The 23,145-nt window shown below is 51.4% G+C and overlaps 1 protein-coding gene and 1 pseudogene across 1 annotated transcript; both read right to left on the bottom strand.

Moving 5' to 3' along the window:
* Nucleotides 1–1,271: 1,271 nt before the first annotated feature.
* LOC128848269 (zinc finger protein CKR1-like) lies at nucleotides 1,272–11,157 on the bottom strand. Its single transcript, XM_054048166.1, has 4 exons — nucleotides 11,118–11,157; nucleotides 7,736–7,858; nucleotides 4,635–4,742; nucleotides 1,272–3,798 (listed from the first exon to the last, which is right to left on the bottom strand). Exons 2-4 carry the CDS (start codon nucleotides 7,821–7,823, stop codon nucleotides 2,306–2,308), a joined length of 1,689 nt encoding a protein of 562 aa, XP_053904141.1. The 5' UTR covers nucleotides 7,824–7,858; nucleotides 11,118–11,157; the 3' UTR covers nucleotides 1,272–2,305.
* Nucleotides 11,158–21,025: 9,868 nt separating this feature from the next.
* LOC128848311 (zinc finger protein 551-like) lies at nucleotides 21,026–22,919 on the bottom strand (annotated as a pseudogene).
* Between the last annotated feature and the right edge of the window lie 226 nt (nucleotides 22,920–23,145).

The raw sequence follows: 23,145 nt of genomic DNA, 5'->3' as shown, positions 1-23,145 counted from the left end.
TGTCTGAACCAGCTCTGAGTTAATGGTACTTATAGATCTACAACACTCCTGTTCAAATTAAATAGACTCTACTCCAACGAGTATCTTGCTGTATTTAAAGGCATACTTCTAATCATGCCAAATATCCTGGAGTCTGTAAGGCTGGTAAAACTACATTCTATTTTATTTGCCTCCAACAGAAAGCAAGAAAAGTCACAAATAAACCATCATCTATGACTCAGTGGTGGAGAACTAAACTCGGCACGATGCACTCCAAAAAAAAAATATCCAAGAACATGGCCGCAAACAGATCCCAGCTCTCGGAAGCGTCAGCCAGACATTCCTACAGGGGTTGGGAGAGGATAGGCCTCTGGGGAGCCACGCTGGGATCTGGTGACAAAAGGAACTGACTCTGTCCTCCGGGAGCTCAGATCTGCTGGAGTAAAGCAATGGCCTTGCTGTGGCCGCTGCCTGCCCCGCACGAACCCCTTATCTGCTGGCAGCTGCTCTCACAGGCAAGGGCAAGTCACAGCAGTATGTGCAGGTCTGATCCCGGTGGAGGCTTTTCTCACTTTGCGGATATTGGCCTAGAACCTTAATGACATTTAGGCTCCTAAAATCCACTGATATCAAAGGAATAAATACCTTTGAGGGTCTGGGCCATCCTGGGCATGTTGCAGGGAGAGGGGTGAGTGCAGCAGAATCTCTGTTTAAATAGGGTTATCATATTTCAGCACTGAAAAAAGAGGACACTCCATGGGGGCCCGGGCCCTGGCCCTGCCCCAACTCCGCCCCTTCCCCAAAGTCCCTGCCCCAACTCTGCTGCCTCCTCTGAGCACCCTGCATTCCCCCTCCTCCCTCCCGCTCTGATCTTGGTTGGGGGTTGCTAAGTGCTTCCCTGCTCCCCACTCGCCCTGCAGCCTCTGCACCCCCCCGCCCCTGCAGCCTCTGACACCCCTGCTCCCCACTCGCCCTGCAGCCCCTGCAGCCTCTGTGACCCCTGCTCCCCACTCGCCCTGCAGCCCTTGCACCCCCCGCCCCTGCAGCCTCTGTGCCCCCTGCCTCCCTGCCCCCTCCTGCGCCCCCCCCACCCCTGCAGCCCCTGAGACCCCTGCTCCTCACTCGCCCTGCAGCCTCTGCGCCCCCTGCACCCTCCCGCCCCTGCAGCCTCTGAGACCCCTGCTCCCAACTTGCCCTGCAGCCCCTGCACCTGCAGCCTCTGAGACCCCTGCCCCCCCCGCCCCTTGCAGCCTCTGTGCCCCCCCCCGCCCCTGCACCCCCTGCCCCTGCTTGCCCTGCTCCTCCTCGCCCTGCAGCCTCTGCACCACCCCACCTGCCCTGCTCCCCGGCTCACCCGGCAGCCTCTGCCTGGCAGGGGCTTCAGATGCTCAATGGCAACCAGGGCGGCACGGGTCCCTGCAGCCCCGGGACACGCCGCCTCCGAGCACGTTCCCCAGCCTGTTGTCCCCGGAAACAGCTCCCACGGTGCCGGGTTCCGAGCCGCGCAGGGCAACGGGGACACAGGAACGGTCTGCCAGTGGCCGGGGGGTCCCCGCCCAAGCTCGCTACAATGTAGCCGGAGCGGCTGGGCTGCGCTGCGGACCCGGTGGATCGTGCTGGGGCCAGTGGACCCAGGCTTATGCCTCCCTATTTCCCTGGACATGTCCGGCTTTTTGGAAATTCACCCCGGACAGGGATTTGAGCACCAAAAAGCCGGACATGTCCGGGGAAATCTGGACGTATGGTAACTCTAGTTTAAATCTCCATTATCCCTACACAGGACCCCGTAGCAAATGGGGAGCAGGGGGCGATGACTAGCTCGCCTGCCAGGTTTTTTTGTCTCCCTCGGTGACTGGGGCGGGCCAGGCCAGTTGACACGCTCTGAGACATCTGGAAATGCCTTTCGAGGGACTAGGTTTGTCACCCCTCCAGAATTGTCCTGGAATCCCAGGAATTAAAGATTAATCTTTAATTAAAGATTACGTCATGCAATGAAACCTCCAGGAATACATCCCACCAAAACTGGCAACCCTACTGTGAGAACAGGGAATCCCAGGGCAGCTGCGCCAACGGTCATTTATACTGCATCTGAGTGTCACGTTTATATTGTTCCCCCACTGATAGCCTCCATGTGTCACTTTTATACTGTTCCCCCACCCCATTAGCCACTAAGTAACACATCTATACCGTCCCTCTATCCGGTTAGCCTCTGAGCCTCACATTTATACCATTCCCCTCCACACACCCTCTTGTTAGCCTCCAACTGTCATGTTTATCCTATCCCCCTTTGGCTCCCTCCACCCTGCAGCCCAGTCCGTGCATCCCCTCAGGGCTCCTCCTCCCCATGGCTCCGCTGGTGTTTGATAAGGTTGGCCCGGCGGGTGAATCCTTTCCTGCACCGGGAACACTTATAGGGTTTGCCACCCATGTGGGTCCGCTGGTGGATGATGAGGTCAAGAGTGAGGCTGAAGGCCTTCCCGCACTCGCTACACTTGTAGGGCCGCTTGCCCAGGTGGCTGCGCTGGTGCTTGGTGAGATGCGAGCTCTGGCTGAAGGATTCCCCGCACTCGGGGCATTTGAAAGGCTTTTCTCCGGTGTGGATGCGCCGGTGCCGCTCCAGGTGGGAGACCCAGGCGAAGCCTTTCCCGCAGTCGCCGCACTTGTAGCTCTTCTCCGCCGCGTGGCCCTGCTGGTGGGCCAGGAAGGCGGCGTTGTCCCCGAAGCGCTTGCCGCAGTCCCCACACTTGTAAGGCCGGTCGGGGGAGTGGGTCTTGCGGTGCTGGAGCAGGTGGGCCTTCTGGGCGAAGCGCTCCCCGCAGCTGGTGCAGGGGAAGGGGCGCTCGCCCGTGTGGACCCGCCGGTGCCGCTCCAGGTGAGAGGCCCAGACGAAGCCTTTGCCACAGTCACCGCAGCGGTGGGCCCTCTCCCGCCGGTGGGAGCGCTGGTGCCGGGCCAGGGCCGGGCCAGCTCGGAAGCACTTCCCGCAGTCGCCGCAGCGCAGGGGTTTCTTTCCCAGGTGGGTCCGCTTGTGGCGGGCTAGGTCCGAGCTCTGACAGAAACTTTTCCCACAGTGCGGGCAGCGGTAAGGGCGCTCCCCCGTGTGGCTGCGCCGGTGCTTTGCCAGATGGGAGCTCTGGCTGAAAGATTCCCCGCACTCAGGGCATTTGAAGGGCTTTTCACCGGTGTGGATGCGCCGGTGCCGCTCTAGGTGGGAGGCCCAGATGAAGCCCTTGCCGCAGTGGCTACACTTGTGGGGTTTGTCCGCCGCGTGGCCCTGCTGGTGGGCGGCCAGCTCGTCAGGCCGGGCGAAGCGCTTCCCACAGTCACCGCACTTGTGGGGCCGGTCGCTGGTGTGGGTGCGGCGGTGCTGCAGCAGGTGGGAGCTCTGGCTGTAGCTTTCCCCACACTCGGGGCAGCGGAAGGGGCGCTCGCCAGTGTGGATGCGCCGGTGCCGCTCCAGGTGCGAGGCCCAGATGAAGCTCTTGCCGCAGTCCTGGCAGCGGAAGGGTTTGGCGCGCTCCTCGGCCGGCTTGCCCTTCCGCTGCCGGCCCCCAGCCGTCCCACACTCGAAACTCTTCCTGCAGTCGCCACAGCGAGTCTGGGCCACCGTGCCCTTCGGCTTCCTCAGGCCTGGGCCGCGCTGCGTGGCTTTGTCATGCTTCTTCCCTGGCTGGGCTTTCTTTTGTTCATCGGAGTCGGCAGGGCTCTTTTCCCACTCAGGGTTCTGAGAAGTGCGTGGTTCCAGCTCCTCTGAGCCTTCCTCCTCCTCCTCCTCCTCAGCATCCTCCTCCTCGTTGTCGCTCACCAAACCATCAGCTGCTGGGATAAAGGGAGAGAGAGTCCAGGCATGAGTCACTCCCTGCACACGGGCGTGGGGGGGAGGGGAAAGGAACCCGGATTTCCCCAAAGAAGAGAGAGGAAGGGGTTTATTCTGCCTTCACATCCCATCTGAAGACTCCGGGGAAGGGAGCTGCTGCCAGGTACAAGCCAGGACGGTTGGGGAACCACGACTGACGTCTGCCACAAATACACATCTGGAGTTAGTTGAAAAGCGACAATTATGATTCGTGGGAATTTTTTTTAGGTGGTTTTTAATTTTATTTAATTTCCTACACCAAAAATGTCACTGTAAGAACCTGAAGTCAGAAAAGTCACAGAATTTAAGGCTAAAAAGGGACATCTAGTCTGAAATCCCTTTCTCTCAATTTTCAGTTTTCGAAAAACCATCTGCAGTTTAAAACTTTGAGCTGTCTCTAAAAATGTTCAGTTTTCATAAATCAACCAACCAACCAATAATTTTATTGCAAAACCTTTTATTTTATTTTATTTTATTTTTTAAGAAAAGCAGATTATTTTGATTTTCTAGTTTTGGGTTGAAAAAGTGGAAATTCTGACCAAAATGAAGATTTCCTGCAAAAATGTTTGTTTTGGTGAAAACACTCCTTTTTTCAGTCCTCCCTCTTAAAAAAAAGAAAAAGTTTTAATTAGCAAATTCCAACCAGCTATAGCCACAACGCCTGCTGCGGGCTACAAACCTGACCCGGGTGGGAGGAGGCAGAAGCCGGGAGCTCACGGGAATTCCAGCGGCTGTGTCATTTGTGCCCCATTCACCGAGGTGGATGGGCCGGGGGAGTCTGATTCACCCGGTTGCTCACCTGTGTGGGCTCCTCGGGGGCTCTCCCGTCCCTGGAAATCCTGGGCGGACGGCTCCTCCCCTCGTTCCATCCAGGAGATCAGGTCGGGTTTAGAAATCGGAAATAGTGCTCGTGGGGGAAAAACAGGTGATATCAGGGTTCATTAGGTGTCTCTACTCCAGCTCCTTGCTCTCTGATTCTGCCTCTCTGGCTGCCCCCTTGTCCTGGGGGGTCTCTTTTCTTCCTCAGCTCTTTGCTGGCTCAGCTGTTCAACAGCTGAATCCCTCTCTCCTGGCCTGGTCTCTGTGATGTGTTCTCCTTGCTCTTTCCGATCCAGGCCTCATCTCATTTCCCTGTCCCCCAGTTCATCCTCCTGCCCCTGCCGCTCACAACTTCCCTAACTCCTCTGGTCTCTTTCTCCCCTTATCTCTACTGACTCCAAGCTCACAGCCTTCAAGTCTGTGCCTTCTTCTTTTACACTCGCTTACTGTCGTTCCTCTCTGTCCATCTCCTCCAAACCTCCTGTCCTCTGGCCCATCCTCTGGGCTTTATAGCCTGCCCAGCCCTAGAAGATGACCATAGATGTTGCTGTTCTGTCCACTCTGCGGCCTTGACTGCACCAGAGAAATTAACCGTGCTAAGAGCTGTTTCAATCTCCCTGCACGCTTGTAGCACGCCCTGGGTCCGCTTGCAAATGTGCTGCACGCAGTTATGACCCGGGCTATGCGAGTAAGGACTTTCCAGGGCTGAAGTCTGACCTGCATTAGTCTTCTTAGCGTATGTGCGACATGCCTCAAGGGGCATGTGACCAGAGTTAATCACCGAATTGGGCCCGTTGGTTGGATCATTAGCTTCCCCGGGCCGAGTACTGACGGGGAGGGCGACGTGAACGCTGATCCACACCCCGCCACGGTGTTAGTGCCGCGGTGAAGGTAAGCTAGCCAGAACTGCCTGACAAGTCCTGCGGCTGAACCACAGCCAGTCCTGTGGACACTGCGCTGGGCTGGCAGTCGGGATGCCCAGATTCTATTCCTGGGTGACCTTGGGCGAGTCACTGCCTCTGTTTTCCCTCCCTCCCTTTATCTGTTTGAAGTACAAGCTCTTCAGAGCCGGCATCCCCACCGGCTAGATTTGAGGGTGGGGCGAAGTACAACAGAACCCCAGTTTTGGTTGGGGTCACTCGTAGCTGCCGTAACAAAACTCACAGCAGCGTCAGTGGACTCTCCAGCTGTCGGAGAGGCTACCCAGAGGGCACTGCTGTTTGGGAGGTGAATACAGGACAAACCTGCAGTGGTTCAGTAAGCCGGGCCAGCGCTGAGCCCCTTGGGATTACAGCTATTCAGCTCGAATGGCTTCATTCTCTGGTGTAGACCAAAGGCCTTGACTGTGTCATCCCACTCTGCACTAGGTCGAGCCATCCTCCCCTTTTATCCTCTGACTCTGCGGACACCTTCCTTCCCCCGGCCTAGAGCGTGTAGACTATCAATAAAAAAAGCAGATTTTGCACTAAATCTATAAATGACACAGATTTCAGTTTGCTGTTGTTCGCAGGGCTGTATTATGGACCGTTCACAGCAGCCGAGGAGCGGCAATGTGGTCAGTAAGGAGACCCAGGTTTAATTCCTGGTTCTTCCATTCATTTTACCCCAGGCCGCCTCTGTAAAAAAAAAAAAAGAGCTAATGATGCTCTCCTGTAAACGCTGGGAGAGCCAACCCAGAGCTGTTTGGGGGGGGGGGGGGTGTCCAAGCACCTACAACCAAGGTTAGTATGTCTGGGACCATCCAAGGTGCCTGAATTCTCATGCATTAGCCTGGGCGGTTTGGGGCCCTGACAGATGCCAGCCAGCCAGTTCTTCCTGGTTAGGCTGAACTGGGAACCTGACAGTATCCCTACTTCACCTCTGATCTTCAGTTCGCCTCCTCAGTTTCTTCGGTTTCCTCCTTTCAAACCCCATCGCCTCCTGCCTGCCAGCCCTTCTTATCCCCCACCACAATCTCTTTCCTCTGGCGCCTCCCCTTTCAGGCAGGCCTCTGTTCTCCTTCACTCTAGATGATTTCTCCATCTCTCCTCTCCCTCCATCCCTCTCCGGCCCAGCTCCTAAATACCTTTGAGGTTCTGGGCTTTTGTGCTCTGCTTCCATCCAGCCCAACTTCCCCCTCTCCACTAGCCAAGCTAGCAACTAGCTCCTGGCCTGACCTATCCCCCCAAACACATCCTCATTGTACTCTCCACTGCCACAGCCCTGACCCCATTTCCCCCAGGCCTTCCCTCCACGTCCTCCTCCCACCGCACTCGCGGCTCTGCCAGCTCCGCCTCTGGACTTGTGGCCTCTGTCCTCAGCCCCCTCCTCGCTCCATGGTTTCGGTCGTCTTCCGGTCCCCTCTGCCTCTCCCCGGTATCCCCTTGCCCTGACATCAGACCCTTCCTGCCACAGTCTCCAGCTCCCACGGAGAGAGCGGGTTGAAAAATGAACAAATAAATCAATATTCAGGCAAAAAATTGTGAAGTTGTTTTCATCTCAGTGTCCCACATTTTTTTTTAATTCAATTTCCCCCCGAAATTCCATTTCTTGGGAAACAAAAAAACACTGTTGATAATGGCTTTGATACAAATTTTGGGAAAACAAGTATCCAAAAAAAGTGGCTTCTTCCCCCCCCCAAAACTTTGACAATTCTTTGGGGGAGAAATCTTTTTTTTTTTGGGGGGGGGGGGTGGAAGCTGACTCTTCCTAAGAAAAACCATCTGGTTTGAGAACTGTGGACCACCTCGAGCCCTGCGTCCTTTCCACTTATCCAGCCCCTGGCTACTTCCTGCCGCTCCTTAATCCTACGACAGCTCCTCAGTCTGCCCTTTGCTATCAGCAAAGCACAGTGCTCTGTGGCAACTTGCTTAGGATTCATGAAACATTTAATACTCAATCAGTGTCAAGGATTCCTGCAGGGATTTCTAGCCGCACCGGCATGATACCTGCTTCCTCACATCTGGCTTTCCTAGGCTGCAGCTCCCTGCCTTTCTTCTCCTCCCGGTCCCGTCTTCACGGAGAGGGGAAAGGGCAGGGGGGCAGGAAGGAGTGGATTTAAGTTGGAGAGAAGAGAAGGGAGAGATGAAAAGAGTTCCTCACCCAGGGACATCAGGGTCTCATAGCTTTCCTGCATGACGTCCCGGTACAGGGCTCTCTGCCGCGGATCCAGCATCACCCAGGGCTCCATGGTGAAACAGTCGCCTCCTCTAACGTCACCAGCGGCTGTAACGACAAACGCCCCCTGCTCAGTACCTGCTGCCCATCTCCCATACGTTGCATCTGTCACTGAGTGGCTGGCTCCTTGGAAAAGAAGTGGGTCCAGCACTCCGATACCTCGGGTGGCCAGACCTCCTGATAGCAGGGGCTTTGTCTTATATACACCCCACTCCCTGAAAAAACGGGTCCCAATTTTTCATTCTTGCTACCTGGTCACCCTAGCAGCACAGGTGTGTCCCACTGGGGCTAATCCATGGAGATCTGGGAGCAGGAGGTCGGCTCCCAGTGAAGGGCTCCCAAGGAAGATCCTTGCTGAGGTGCAGGGGGGAAGCTGCAGAGAATTAGAAAGGTTTGCTGGGGAAAAAGACTCAGGAAAAGGGCAGGCAAGAGACAGCTGAGAAGAGACTGAAAGAGGCAGGAGGGGCAGGTGAGAGATGCCTGAGCAGGGTATGAGGTGTGTCGTTCAACTGTGTCGAAGGAGCAGAGTGTACCGGGGGGCAGGGGGAATGGACTGTGTTAGGGGCAATTTTGTACCGTGTGGGATAATAAAGGGTAGGGGTAATATTGGACACAGAAGAACGTGCGGTGGAGCCTGAGAAGGGGAACCAGAAGGTGGGGTGCCTGCAGGGCCGTGCCATGAGGGGGTGTTTGGAGACAGTAACACCACCCTTCAGAGAACAGGCCTGGCTTCATGCACGTATACCAGGGGATGAGTCTGCCACTCGGGCCTAGACGGTGGCTCTTTGTCCCTGCTCATTGCAGACCCACCTCCCACACAAATCAGCCAACAACATGCTGCCTCACCCTGCACTTTCCTCTCTTTGGCAACCCCAACTCTGTAGCGACTGATCAGTCCCGTGTTTGGGACCCACAGGGCTGGTCTACACTGAAAACTTACATCGGTCTAACTATGTTGGTCAGGGGTGTGAAAAATCCACACCCTTGAGAGATGTAGTGAAGCCAAGCTAAGCTAACCTAAACAGCGCTCAGTCAATGGATGTGGATTAGCTACAGTGACAGGAGAACCCCTCCCATCATGTAGTGAGCGTCTACACGGAAGCCCTACAGCAGTGGAGCTGCAGCGGTGTCACTGTAATGTTTAAGTGTGGACGGACCCTGAGAGCTCCCTGCCATACAGAGGAAAGGGCTGAGTTTCAGGTATTCCAGGGTTTGTTCCATTGACAGGTGAATTCTACACCCTCCCCAACAGGCCTGTTCCCAAAACTCAGACCCGGAGTCACACAAGTCACAGCAGACTTGTCATGCCCCTCCCTTCCTTCCCCTGCTGCCTTTAGTGTCCCTTTCCTCCTCCAGCAGCTCACTAAAAATACCCTCACTGAGCTGAACAGAACTTGCTCCATGCCCCAGGCGGGTTGGGACGATCTGGAGAGAAAAGGGCTTGTTATGCTGCAGCCGGTGACTGGGGAAGTTCTAGAAGGTGCTTTAGTCCACTTCACCCCCTAGGCTTTTCCTTGCAGACAGACACTAGGCTCTGCCATGGGTGCTGGGGGTGCTTGTTTTGAAGTTGTTTGAAGTCATTTCCATCATTTACAGGGTTTACAGTTTTGTTTACTGGCTTTCAGCACCCCCACTATAAAAATTGTTCCAGCACCTATGGCTCTGCCTTGCTGGGAAAACGCTGAGGGCTTGTCTACAACGACAGGTTATGTCGGTGTAATTATGTCGCTCGGGGGGTGAATAAGCCACACCCCTTGAACGATGTAAATTACACCGACCTACGTGCCAGTGTGGACAGCGCTATGTGGGTGGCCGAGCTTTGCCCGCCGGCTTAGCTACCGCCTCTTGCGGAGATGGTTTTATTATGCTGACGGGACAGCTCGCTCCCGTCAGCATAGAGCATCTTCACCAGATGCCCTATGCAGCTGCGCCGCTGCAGCGCTTCTAGTATAGACAAGCCCCGTGTCACGTTAGCAGACACGGCCCCTCCCACCAGGACTAAAGCCATCCAAACATTTTTAAACCCTGCCAGGAACAGAGTCTCGGACTCACGTGCGGAACCCAAGAACCTGCCTGTTTTGGGGGATTCCCCTTGGGCACAGGCAGAACAGCGCGGGGACCAGGCAGAACTGACTTTTCCTCTCTCTGCTTCTCACCTTGTTCATGGGAAAGGGAATCTGCCCCAGGGACGCTGCAATAAATGGGTCTGAGCAGGTTTGGCTCCCGGGGCTTCCCAATGTGACACTTTCATGACTGGCAGTTCGGTCCTGCCCTGCTCCCAGCAAGGATACCTGCTCCCTGGCAGAAACGGGGCGGGGGGGGGGGGTGTATGGTTCTGTCTTAGGCAGCCGGGAGGGCTCTCTGCTCCCTCTGAACCCCAGCAGCAGCCTGCGGGTGGGTGATAACAAGCAGGGGGCTGAATAGAAGGGTCTATAGCCTGCCCATGGGGACAGAAGGAGGAGTAGGGACTGAAATGGGACAGGACAGAATTGGGGAGGCTGGTGGGAAGAGGGGTAAAATGAGGGGGGCTACCCCAGCTTCCCTATAACCCTCACCCCAGTCTGCCTCAGGATCCCCCTACACCCACAACAACCCTGCTGCCCGTTACCAAGGGCTCACCCCATGTTACCTGCAGTGCTACGGGCTGTCCCCACCAACTCTCCTCCCAGACACGGTCCTCCAGAATCCCCCTCCCCTCCCCTCCCCGGTGGCCTCTGACTCCCTGCAATACCCTGGTCCCCAGAGGTGCTCTGGGTTCATCCCCACGCCCTTTGTTTGGGGAGCTGTGGGGAACCCCCATCACGCCCTGTTTCCAGGCCTGGGGGAACCCCCCAAAGGGGAATCCTCTAACCATGCGTCACTGGCAAGATTCGTCACTCAGAGAGTGGGCACAAAACTGGGCCCCTTGGGAGCCCATAATAACCTCCCACCCCACTGATTGCTCCTGCCAGTCTCTCCCCCTGTGTCCCTCCCTCGGGCTGGGAGACTCGGTCCCTGGCCCGGCCCGGGGCGTTCGCTCTCCCGGAGCTGGCTCGGCTCCTGCAGGCGCTCAGGGGGGCAGAGCAGGGGGGTGGGGGTCGGGGAGGGCAGCAGCTCTGGGACTCGCAGACGAGGAGGGGCCGTTGGTGCAGAGTCACTTTCCTGCCCGGCCCCAGCCCTTTCCCCGGGTCTCTCCCCTCACCTGCAGGCTCCGGCTCAGGGGCTGGTGTCGGCAGAGCCCGGGGCTGCCCCAGGGGCTGGTTCCAGCCCCCGCAGAAAGTCCCCCCGGCTGGGCACAGAGCGGGGTTAACGCAGGTTTCCGACCCACCGCAGCAGCGGCTCAGTCTGTGATCTCGGGTCACAATAGAGCTGGCGCCCGCCGCCACTACCAGTCACCCCGTCTCGCTCCGGAAACCAAACCCCGGTATCCGGGCCGGAGGAAACACAGCGCAGCCAGAGCCCTCTAGAGGCAGCCGAGACAGACTCCGCTTTCCCCGGCCCCTCCGCTCCCTGGCAGAACCTAGTGCTCGTTCCAGATGTGTCTCTAGCTGCAGCCCACAGCACCATGGTATCCCAGTGTCACACAAGCTTTCATCTAGCCTCGGCATCCTCCTCCCAGCACTGCTGGGACGCAGGTTAGCTCCATGGGAAACTGAGGCACAAACAGTCTAAGTGACCTATGATAAAAACATAAGAAGGGCCATACTGGGTCAGACCAATGGCCCATCTAGCCAGTATCCTGTCTTCTGACAGCGGCCAATGCCAGGTGCCCTAGAGGGAATGAACAGCACAGGCAATCATCAAGTGATCCATTCCCTGTTGCCCATTCCCAGCTTCTGGCAAACAGAGGCTAGGGACACCTGATCATCCTGGCTAATAGCCATTGATGGACCTATCCTCCATGAACTTATCTAGTTCTTTTTTTTGAACCCTGTTATAGTCTTGGCCTTCACAACATCCTCCGGCAATGAGTTCCACAGGTTGACTGTGTGTTGTGTGAAGAAATACTTCCTTTTGTTTGTTTTAAACCTGCTGCCTAGTAATTTCATTTGGTGACCCCTAGTTCTTGTGTTATGAGGAGTAAATAACACTTCCTTATTTACTTTCTCCACACTAGTCATGATTTTATAGACCTCAATCATATCCCCGCCGAGTTGCCTTTTTTTCAAGCTGAAAAGTCCCAGTCTTATTAATCTCTCCTCATATGGAAGCTGTTCCATACCCCTAATAATATTTGTTGCCCTTTTCTGAACCTTTTCCAATTCCAATGATGAGCGAGACAAGGTGGGGTGAGGTAATATCTGTTATTGGGCTAACTTCTGTTGGTGAGAGACAAGCTTTGGAACTTAGATTCATAGATTCATAGATTCTAGGACTGGAAGGGACCTCGAGAGGTCATCGAGTCCAGTCCCCTGCCCTCATGGCAGGACCAAATACTGTCTAGACCATCCCTGATAGACATTTATGTAACCTACTCTTAAATATCTCCAGAGATGGAGATTCCACAACCTCCCTAGGCAATTTATTCCAGTGTTTAACCACGCTGACAGTTAGGAATTTTTTCCTAATGTCCAACCTAAACCTCCCTTGCTGCAGTTTAAGCCCATTGCTTCTTGTTCTATCCTTAGAGGCTAAGGTGAACAAGTTTTCTCCCTCCTCCTTATGACACCCTTTTAGATACCTGAAAACTGCTATCATGTCCCCTCTCAGTCTTCTAAACTAAACAAACCCAATTCTTTCAGCCATCCTTCAAAGGTCATGTTCTCAAGACCTTTAATCATTTGTGTTGCTCTTCTCTGGACCCTCTCCAATTTCTCCACATCTTTCTTGAAATGCGGTGCCCAGAACTGGACACAATACTCCAGTTGAGACCTAAGCAGAGTAGAGCAGAAGAATGACTTCTCATGTCTTGCTCACAACACACCTGTTAATGCATCCCAGAATCATGTTTGCTTTTTTTGCAACAGCATCACACTGTTGACTCATATTTAGCTTGTGGTCCTCTATAACCCCTAGATCCCTTTCTGCCGTACTCCTTCCTAGACAGTCTCTTCCAATTCTGTATGTGTGAAACTGATTGTTCCTTCCTAAGTGGAGCACTTTGCATTTGTCTTTGTTAAACTTCATCCTGTTTACCTCAGACCATTTCTCCAATTTGTCCAGATCATTTTGAATTATGACCCTGTCCGACAAAGCAGTTGCAATCTTTCCCAGTTTGGTATCATCCGCAAACTTAATAAGCGTACTTTCTATGCCAATATCTAAGTCGTTGATGAAGATATTGAACAGAGCCGGTCCCAAAACAGACCCCTCCGGAACCCCACTTGTTATACCTTTCCAGCAGAATTGGGAACCATTAATAACCACTCTCTGAGTACGGTTATCCAGCCAGTTATGCACCCACCTTATAGTAGCCCCATCTAAATTGTATTTGCCTAGGATATGTTTACATTGGCATTTTTGTGGCTAAAATTTTTTTGTTGCTCCATGTGTGGGAAAAAAACAACCCTGAACGACAAAAATTTTAGCAACAAAAAGCGTTGGTGGACAATGCATTGTCGTCAGGAGCTGCGCTCCCGCTGACAGAGCTATCCCTGCTCGTTAAGGGTGGTTTAATTATGCCCACAGGAGAACTCGACACGGGAGACCTTATAGCGGCACAGCGCCATTGTAACGTCTGTAGTGTAGACATAAAGAGAATTGAACCTATATGACCTAAATTTAAGGTGGGCAACCCAAACCACTGAGCCGTTCTTTCCTTCCTAACTAAATTAGGCTTTTAACAGTTTATTTAATATGTTTAGAATCTCCTTCCTAACCCTTTTGTGAGACAAAACATCTGAAAAGCCACAGCTGGATTATGCTCTTGTTTATTCCAACTGCTGTCCCACTGAAATAAATGTAAAGATTCAGGCAGTTGTTATCTTTTCAGGATAAACGGCGCCAGCCTCTTGTGGGGCTAAATCTCCTCTGTCTTGACCTTGTTGTCCTCTTTTTACACTTGGAACCCAAATCAGAATTTTCCACTCCCTCACTCACATCAGAGGCTTTTTCCCTTGTGTTGTCATTTACACCAGGGGTAGCACTTTAGAGATTGGCTTAAGCCATGGAGTATGAGGTTTACTATCCCTGACAGAATGTGGTGTTGTTCATTATAACAGTTCTGGATATTCTTGTTCGCCAAATAAATCCTGCTGTGTTCTTGTCCTCAACGACTTCCTGTAGCAACGAGTTCTGCAGGCTAATTCCAGGTGGCACAAAAAAGTATTTCCTTTTATTGGTTTTGAAATTTCCCACCTTTTCATTTCATTGCATGTCCCTTTTTCATTAGAATGGCTCTAGTTCTAGCTAGCCCAGTATCCTGTTCTCTGAAAGTGGCCAACGGCAGGTGCTTCAGAGGGAATGAACAGAACAGGTAATCGTCAAGTGATCCCGCCTTCTTCTTTTGCTACAAGACAGGAAGAACAGAAATTCCTGCAGCACTACTTCATTTTCCACTTCTCAAAACTTCTCAAAACTCTACTTTGCTGGGATGTCAAAAAACAAACAAACCAACAATGTTTTGGTCTCTGTTGATGTGCAGAGACCATTGTCTATCATGCTGACCAATATTGTCTCGTTGTTTCCTTGTATTCCCATGCTTGTCCATACCCATAGGCACTGACTCCATGAGTGCTCCAGGGCTGGAGCACCCACAGAAAAAAATTAATGGGTGCTTAGCAGCCAAGCTCCCCCCTTCCCTCCCAGTGTCTCCTGCCCACCAGCGGCCTGGCCGATCAACTCCTCCCCTTCCCTCCCAGTGCCTCCTGCCCCCCATGGATCAGCTGTTCCGAGGCGTGCAGGAGGAGTTGGGAGGGAGGGGGGAAGAGCTGGGAGGGGGTGCGGGAAGGGAAGGGTGCGGGAAGGGGCGGGGCGGGATCAGAGCAGGGGCAGGAAGATGTGGGGTGGGGCATTGGGGGAAGGGGTGGAGTGGGGGCAGACTGGGGGCAGAGCTGGGGCAGGAAGAGGTGGGGTGAGCATGGGGCATTGGGGGAAGGAATGGAGTGGGGGCAGGGCGTGGGGCTGAACAGGGGTTGAGCATCCCCCAGGACAATTGGAAGCCAGCGCCTGTGTCCATACACCTCTGTTGTCTCTTGTTTCATACTAAATTTCTAAGACCCTTAGGGCAGAGACTGTCTTTTTGTTCTGTGGGCAACGTCCGGCAGTAAGGCAGGGCAAAAGGGAGTCCTGAACAGAGTTCATGCAAGAAGCCTGATCATGGTGAGATCCAATCCAAGGGGAAGGCACAGCAAGGGCAAGGCAGGTTCAAGTGAGGCCAGCACTAGCAAGGCAATGGCCTGTTGCACAGACAAGGCTAGTAGCAAAACAGGAAATTTATATAGAGTCACCAGGCAATCAGGGCCAAGACTATGTGGCCAGTCAGGAAGTGGATCATAGAACCCTGGCAGCTGGCCCAACCAAGTCGGTGAGTTCCCAATCCCAGGCACTCCAATGGGAAACCATAATATATCTCCCCCGGCTCCTTGCATCACACAGTATTAAAACACTGTGTGATTTAATTTTTAACCAATCTAAGTTATTAACCAATCTGGATGCTTTTACTATGTTATTAACCAATTAAGTTAGCAACTTGCAGCAAGTTATTAATTTATTTGCTTTGAGAAATAAATATATATATAAAACCACTGAGGTCTGAGTAGCACTGGTGAAGCATCCCAGGGCTGCTTCCTGAAAATCCTGTGGTCCTGGATTCAAGATCAGCATTTAACAGTGTGCTTGTACAGCAACTAGTACAAGGGGATCCTGGTCTATGAATATGGTACCTACGTGTTAGGACAATTATGTCCCCTTATAGTCATCAACTTTCTAGAGTAAACAATCTCAATTTTTTTTTTTCAAAATCAATGGCATTAATTAATCAGGGAGTGAAATACTATTCACAGCAAGGGAATCAGAGTTTGGCCTATCCCTAAGGATGATAGATTGGCTGTGGATAGTGCATTTTCCCTGGCAGATTAATTCCACAACAATTTCAAAGCCACTGGGAAAATATGCAAGTTGGATGTTTCTAAGCCATTATTAGATTGCTCAGCGCTCCTTTAATTTCATAGTCTGGCGATGTCTCAATCACACTTATTTTAAAATTAAAAATCTGTGAGCCTGATTCCTGCTTGTAAACACTTATGTTGTGGGGCAGAAGGAGTCTCGCATTAATCGCCAGGATGAGATCTGTCTGGGGGCAGATTATCCCACATCTGCTACAGCAAAGCTCTGACATCTTCTGGAACGTTGTCAGAGACAGGATACTGGGCTAGATGGACGTTGGCACAGACCCAGTCTGGCAATTCTTATGTTTCCCAACTACTATTCAATATGAATACGTGTAGCAGAATCTGCCCTATGTGTGCAGTGGCCACAGAAATCACCCACTGATGAAAGAACTACCTACACCACAGTATCTTTCTTTGCTCCAGTCACTGAAAACAATGAATAAATGGCACTGGGTCATCACAGACTGTATTCTTCACTTTTTACTTTTCTAATTACTATTATTTATTTGTATTACTGTAGTGACTAGGAGCCCCTGTCAAGGATCAGGAGCCCTTTGTGCTAGGCGCTGTACAAACATGGAACAGGAGACAAGAGTATACAATCTCAGTTTAAGACAAGAGACAACAGATGGATACAGAAAGACAGACCCGGGAGTACATGCAAACAATGGTACAATGTTGGTCAGCGTGATCAGCAGTGTTCTTAGCACTCCAGCAGCCTAACCACTATCAAGTTTCTTTGCCAGCGTCAGTAATGAAAAATTGTGTCCGGATCAAAGCAACCTATTCAATATTTTAGTTCTCCTCCTGCCTTTAAGATTGTCTGCTATATGAAACAACGTGAAAAGTACCTAGGACAAATACTGAAGTTTAAGCATGTGAGAAATCTCAATCAACGTTAATGGAACTACTCATGTGTTTAAGTATTTGGCTGTATTAGGGACTGGCAGAGTTTATCACCATGAGGTCTAAGTACTGTGTATGGATTAAAGCAGTGGTCCCCAAACTTTCTCAGTCATGCCCCCACCTTACCTGGTCTGCGCCCCCCTCAGAGTCGCAGTCAAGAGCCAGGGCCAGGAGCTGAGCTACCGCCAGGCCAAAGCCGTGATCAGGAGCCGTGGCCAGGAGTAGAGCCGCAGTCAGGGCCAGGGCTGGAGCTGTGGCTGGGGCCGTGGTCAGGAACAGGACTGGAAGCTGGTGGCCAATACTGGAACTATGGCAGGGGTTGGGGCCGGAGGCAGAGCGGGGCTAAGTGGTGTTCCCTCCCTGCCCCCCATGGGGGCTGGTCTGGACCCTGTCGCACCCCCCCTCCCCCGAACGTTCCTCTGTGCCATACCTCACCGTTTGGGGACCACTAGATTAAAGAAACAGCTGTCAGGCTGCCTGGATGAAGTGATCTATTTAGGTATGGGATATACTCTGATTTAGTATTGGTAGAACATTTCAGTTAGGAAAGTGATTTTTTTTTTTTTTTACAGAAATACTTATACAGGAGAACCTCAGAGTTATGAACACCAGAGTTATGAACTGACCAGTCAACCACACACCTCCTTTGGAACCAGAAGTACGCCATCAGGCAGCAGCAGAGACCAAAAAAGCAAATACAAGACAGTACTGTGTTAAACGTAAACTACGTTTACGCTTTGAGCAGGGGGTTGGACTAGATGACCTCTTGAGGTCCCTTCCAACCCTGATATTCTATGATTCTACTAAAATAAAAAGGGAAAGCAGCATTTTTCTTCTGCATAGCAAAGTTGCAAAGCTGTATTAAGTCAGTGTTCAATTGTAAACTTTTGAAAGAACCATAACGTTTTGTTCAGAGTTATGAACATTTCAGAGCTACGAACAACCTGCATTCCTGAGGTGTTCGTAACTCTGAGGTTTTACTGTACTGGTAAAATCCCCTTCTCGTATGGAATAAGCTATAACAGCATAGGCACTTGTATATCGGTATTACTGCCTCCAGGCTAGGGAGGTTGTTCTGGTTTAACTACACCAGTATAGTTAAAGCAGTACAACTACCGGGTGTGTATACAAGGCTTAAGGCTTTGAATCATGTCCCCCTTCCTGTGAAGTATCTGGTATTGGCCATTGATGCAGACGGAAAGCGATAGACCAGGAGTCTGACCGAGTGTGGAAATTCCTGCGCAGTGCAATGCAATTTCTTTGCGCTTGCAGCAAAGGGGCGAAAGGAACAGGAAGTCACTTTGCACTCAATAAAGAGGAGCCATTCTGAAATCTCTCACTCCCACCGCATGCGCTGCTTATTCCGTTTATTTAAACAATAAATAGATCGATCAAAGCTAATTCTCATAGTCAGTGAGACCTAAACACATGAATCTGTTCCTATAGGCCCCGCCACAGTAGTAGCTGAGTTTGTAAAAGCAGGAGGATTTCACTTCTGTACTTACAGGGGACGGATCTGTGAATCCAGGTCAAACTATACTTATATTTCAGTAGCGCCACCTGAGACCAAGGCCCCATTGCACCAGGCGCTGTAAAGACCAAGAGACATTCCCTGCGCTACACAGCTTACAATCTAAGTAGACAAAAGAACCAGGACCATCCCTGTTTTACAGATGGGAACTGAGACCCATAGAAACTAAATGCCAGATATTCAAAGAAGACTAAGGGAGCTGGGAACTGAGTTCCAGCTCTTCAAAGGTACAGGAGAACCTCAGAGCTACAAACACCAGAGTTCCAGACTGACCAGTCAACCACACACCCCATTTGGAACCAGAAGTACGCAATCAAGCAGCAGTAGAGACAAAAAACAACAAAAAAGCAAATACAGTACAGTCCCGTGTTAAACTTAAACTACTATAAAAATGAAGGGAAAGTTTAAACAAAAAGATTTGACAAGATAAGGAAACTGTTTCTGTACTTGTTTCGTTTCAATTAAGATGGTTAAAAGCTGCATTTTCCTTCTGCATAGTAAAGTTTCAAAGCTGTATTAAGTCAATATTCAGTTGTAAACTTTTGAAAGAACCACCACAATGTTTTGTTCAGAGTTACGAACAAACTCCGTTCCTGAGGTGTTCGGAACTCTGAGGTTCTGTTGTACTTAGGTGCCTAATTACTATTGAAATCAATAGGCTTCAGTTTGCAGTGCAATTCAGCTTGCTGTCTCCCTTAGGGGACTTTGAGAACTCCCTGCCTAAAGTCACACAAGAAGAATATGACAGAGTCGAAACATGAGCACAGATCTCTTGGGACCCAGTCCAGTGCCCTAACCACTAGCTCAGTGATAATCAGACCTCAGAGGGTCAGGAGCCAAATTAGTGATCAGCATTACTCAAAAGAGCCACAGCAGCGTGAATTCATTGTTTCATTTACTATAGTACCATATATTCAGATTTAAATAGTATGACGGCGGAAATTTTATATATATATAATTCTCACAGTAAAATGATTGATCAAGCATTATTATTTTATCAACTACATTTGTAGTGACAGAAATCTTAACGTTATTTAAACCATACTTATTGAGCCCTACAACCACTCTTCATGAGCAAGGAAATACGTGATCATAGTAAAAGCATCCTGACTGGTTAATAACTTAGTGCAAGTTTAATAACTTAATTGGTTCATAACATAGTACAGTAGAACCTCAGAGTTACAAACACCAGAGTTACAGACTGACCAGTCAACTGTACACCTCACTTGGAACCAGAAGTACACAATCAGGCAGCAGTGGAGAAAAGACACACACAAAAAAAAGCAAATACAGTACAGTACTCTGTTAAATGTAATCTACTAAAAAAATAAAGGGAAAGCAGCATTTTTCTTCTGCATAGTGAAGTTTTAAAGCTGCCAAGTCAATGTTCAATGTAAACTTTTGAAAGAACAACCATAACATTTTGTTCAGAGTTACAACCAACCTCTGTCCCCAAGGTGTTCAGAGCTCTGAAGTTCTACTGTAAAAGCATCCTGATTGGTTAATAACTTAGATTGGTTAATAATTAAATCACCCTGTGTTTTAATATCCTGTGCTGCAAAGAGTTGCCGGAAACACATTAAAGAGCCACTTGTGGCTTGTAAGCCCCAGTCTCAGGATCATGGTGCTAGCCCATCCTTCCTCTGGACTACACCTCCCAAAAAGTACTCATCGACTTGCTTAATTGCAGCCCGGTTTCTCACAAATAGCCTGGAATGCAGGTTTTCAGGGAGAGCCGACCACGTGGCAAGTCGGAAGTGGAGGCAACAAACCATTCTTGAGTTAGAAACATTCAACTAAAAGTCGACATTTCTAATCAGGGTAGTTTATTTTTAATGCTCTGGAATTCAAACAAGCCTTATAATGGGACTTAGAATACAATCTAGGGTGGCAGCATGATCTAGGCCAGTGTTTCTCAACCTTTTCAGGTTGGCAACCCGGACACAGGGTGACGCTGGCCTTTGAGGAAGTGGGGGCCTATGTGACTCATCAGGGGACTCCTCTCTGTCATATGCAGAGGTGCACTAAAAATACGAGAGGCCCAATTCAGCTCTGTGTCGTGAAGCTGCACTCCCCCCAGACTGCAAAGCTGTATTCAGCTGGAGCAAACACCAGGTCCAATGCAGGTGTATGAAGAGGCAGTGCAGGAAGAGATCTTCATTTTCAGGTGTTCCGGGTGAAGCCGCTATGTCCAGCTATGGTCAAGTTTGACTCTCAAGGATGTGACAGCTGGAAGGAATGACAGTGACTGTCTTGGGCCATGGATCGACAGGACCCCTCATCAGGCTTAAGAGAGGGCATGTGGGTGACAGAGGTGTGGGAGACTGGATGAGTCAGGCAGCTGGTGAGAGTTGTCAGAGATCAGGAGACTGAAGGAGGCCTCTGGGGAAAACCTGTCATTCCATCCAGCTGTCACATACTTGGGAATCTAACTCAACCATAGCCGGACATACTGTACTGTATTTGCTTTTTTTTTTTTTTTTTTTTGGTCTCTGCTGCTGCTTGATTGCGTACTTATGGTTCCAAATGAGGTGTGTGGATCACCGGTCAGTTCCTAACTCTGGTGTTCATAACTCTGAGGTTCTACTGTGCTTGCAAACTAAAAAAAACTATTCTTCACACAGCTGTAATCACAGCACGTTAGTTAAGAAGTACTGGCCTAGTGGATTGGGCACTAAGCTGGAACTCAGAGCACCTGGGTACTATTCCCAGACCTGCCACTGGTCTCCTACATGTCCTTGGTCAAGGCACATCCCCTTTGTCTTAGCTGTGCAATGAGGATTTATAGGCTGTCCTCTCTGTATCTGTTTTATTTAGATCATGAGCTCTTTAGGCCAGGGGCTGTCTCTCTCTGTGCCTAGCACAATGGAGCATCTATGTCAATGTGGGGGGACAAATAGTTTATTCAATGAAAAATGCCTGAAACTATTTACAAATGTGACATGAATACTTTCAGCTATTCACAAAACGAAGGAGCTGCTGCTGACCCTCCCCCGCCATGTTTGGCCCACTGGTTCAGACACTCACTTTGGCTGTGGGAAATCAAGGTTCAGTTTCCCCCCTTTGCCAGAGCAAGTATCGGAACAGAGGTCTCCTACTTCTTGGAAGCAAGCCCTAGTCAGTGAGCTGTGGGATATTCCACGGTGGGGCTCCCTAGATCACTCCTGGGGCCAAAAAGAGACACCAAGCAAGGCAATGAGTGAGTGGGGCACTTACCCAGGACATGAAAGACCCAGCTTCAAATCCCTGCTGTGGAACATGTCCACAATGAGTTTTATTTGCAAGTCTCAAAAAAATTTAGATTTGGTTTTGCCCGGACCAAGTTTTTAAAAATATTTTTCTTTTAGAACTGCCCCCACTCTGAACACATCGATTATCCACCCACCCCCGCAGTCAGGGCTGTGGATTGTGCCTCTCTGCCAGGTGCACTCTCTGATGTTTAGCCAGGGCCGATTTCTGACTGAAGCTCCTCCCGCAGTCTGCGCACTGGCAGGGCCTCTCCCCGGTGTGGGTTCTCTGGTGGACCCCCAGGTGGGACCTCTGCGTGAAGCCCTTTCCGCACTCAGGGCATGTGTAGGGCTTCTCGCCTGTGTAGATCCTGTGGTGCGTCACCAGGTCCAATCTGCGGCTGAAGCCCTTCCCCCACTCGGTGCATTTGAAGGGCCTTTCCCCAGTGTGCAGTCGCTGGTGGATGAGCAGGTTGGAGCGGCGACTGAAGCTTTTCTTGCACTCCGGGCATTTGAAAGACTTGTTCCCAGTGTCGATCCCCTGGTGGTGCAGGAGATTGGCCCGCACCTTGAACCCTTTCCCACACTGGGCACAGCAGTAGGGCGTCTCTCCCGTGTGCACCCTCCATTGGGCAAGGAGGCGTGAGCTGACTACAAAGCCCTTCCCGCAGTCAGGGCAGAGGTAGGGGCGCTTGCCGGTGTGAGCCCAGCGATGCTGGACCAGGTACGTGTTGCGGGTGAAGCGCTTCTCGCAGTCAGGGCATTGATAGGGTCTCTCACCCGTGTGGCTCCACTGGTGTTTCATGAGGTCGGAGCTCTGGGCGAAGGCTTTCCCGCACTTGGTGCACCGGTAGGGCCACTCCCCGGTTTGCACCCACTGGTGGTGGAGGAAGTTGGACCTCACCTTGAGGCCTTTCCCACAGTCGGGGCATGTGTATGGTGTGGCAATGCTGTGGGTTTTCTGGTGCTCTGTTAGGTTGGAGCTATGGCTGAAGCCCTTCCCGCACTTGGGACACTTGTAGGGTCACTCGCCCGTGTGGGTCCTCTGGTGATTGACGAGGGAGGAGCTGTAGCTGAAGCTCTTTCCACACTCGGCACAGCAGTAGGGTCGCTCACCCATGTGGGTCCTCTGATGTTGGACGATGTTTGAGCTATGGTGGAAGCTTTTCCTGCAGTCGGGGCAGCAGGCGTTCAGTGCCGGAGGGGTCTTTGTTGCGTCTCCAAGTCCCTTCGGACTTCCTCCACGCAGGGTTGATTGACCATTCTCTGAGCCTCTCTGGCCTGTGCTGGATGTCACAGGCATCTCCATGCTCAGGACTCTGGGAAACGTCCCCATCAGATCTTGATGATGTCCCATGTGGTTCCACTTGCTCAGGACCTTCCTGCTGAGAATTCTCCTCCTGGTTCTCATCCACCGTCCCATCACTTGCTGGGATAGAGAGAAAAACCAGACAGGAGTCATTCCCTATGTGGGGTGGGGGGAGAGGGAAGGAAACCTTAGAAGTGTGGAACAAACCAAGATAGCTGCCAGGGAGATGAAAAAATCAGGAGCTGAGTCCTCCCAAACCCTTCCCCAGCATAGCAAGAGGAAAAGACCAGTTTTGCCTCCACATCCCTGGGGGAGCTATAGCTGGGTGTCAG

Source organism: Malaclemys terrapin, chromosome 13 (assembly GCF_027887155.1).
Source record: "Malaclemys terrapin pileata isolate rMalTer1 chromosome 13, rMalTer1.hap1, whole genome shotgun sequence".
In the NCBI taxonomy this organism is placed as follows: domain Eukaryota; kingdom Metazoa; phylum Chordata; order Testudines; family Emydidae; genus Malaclemys; species Malaclemys terrapin.
Note: the sequence above shows the minus strand (reverse complement) of the source record. Positions and strands in the feature narration are given on the sequence as shown.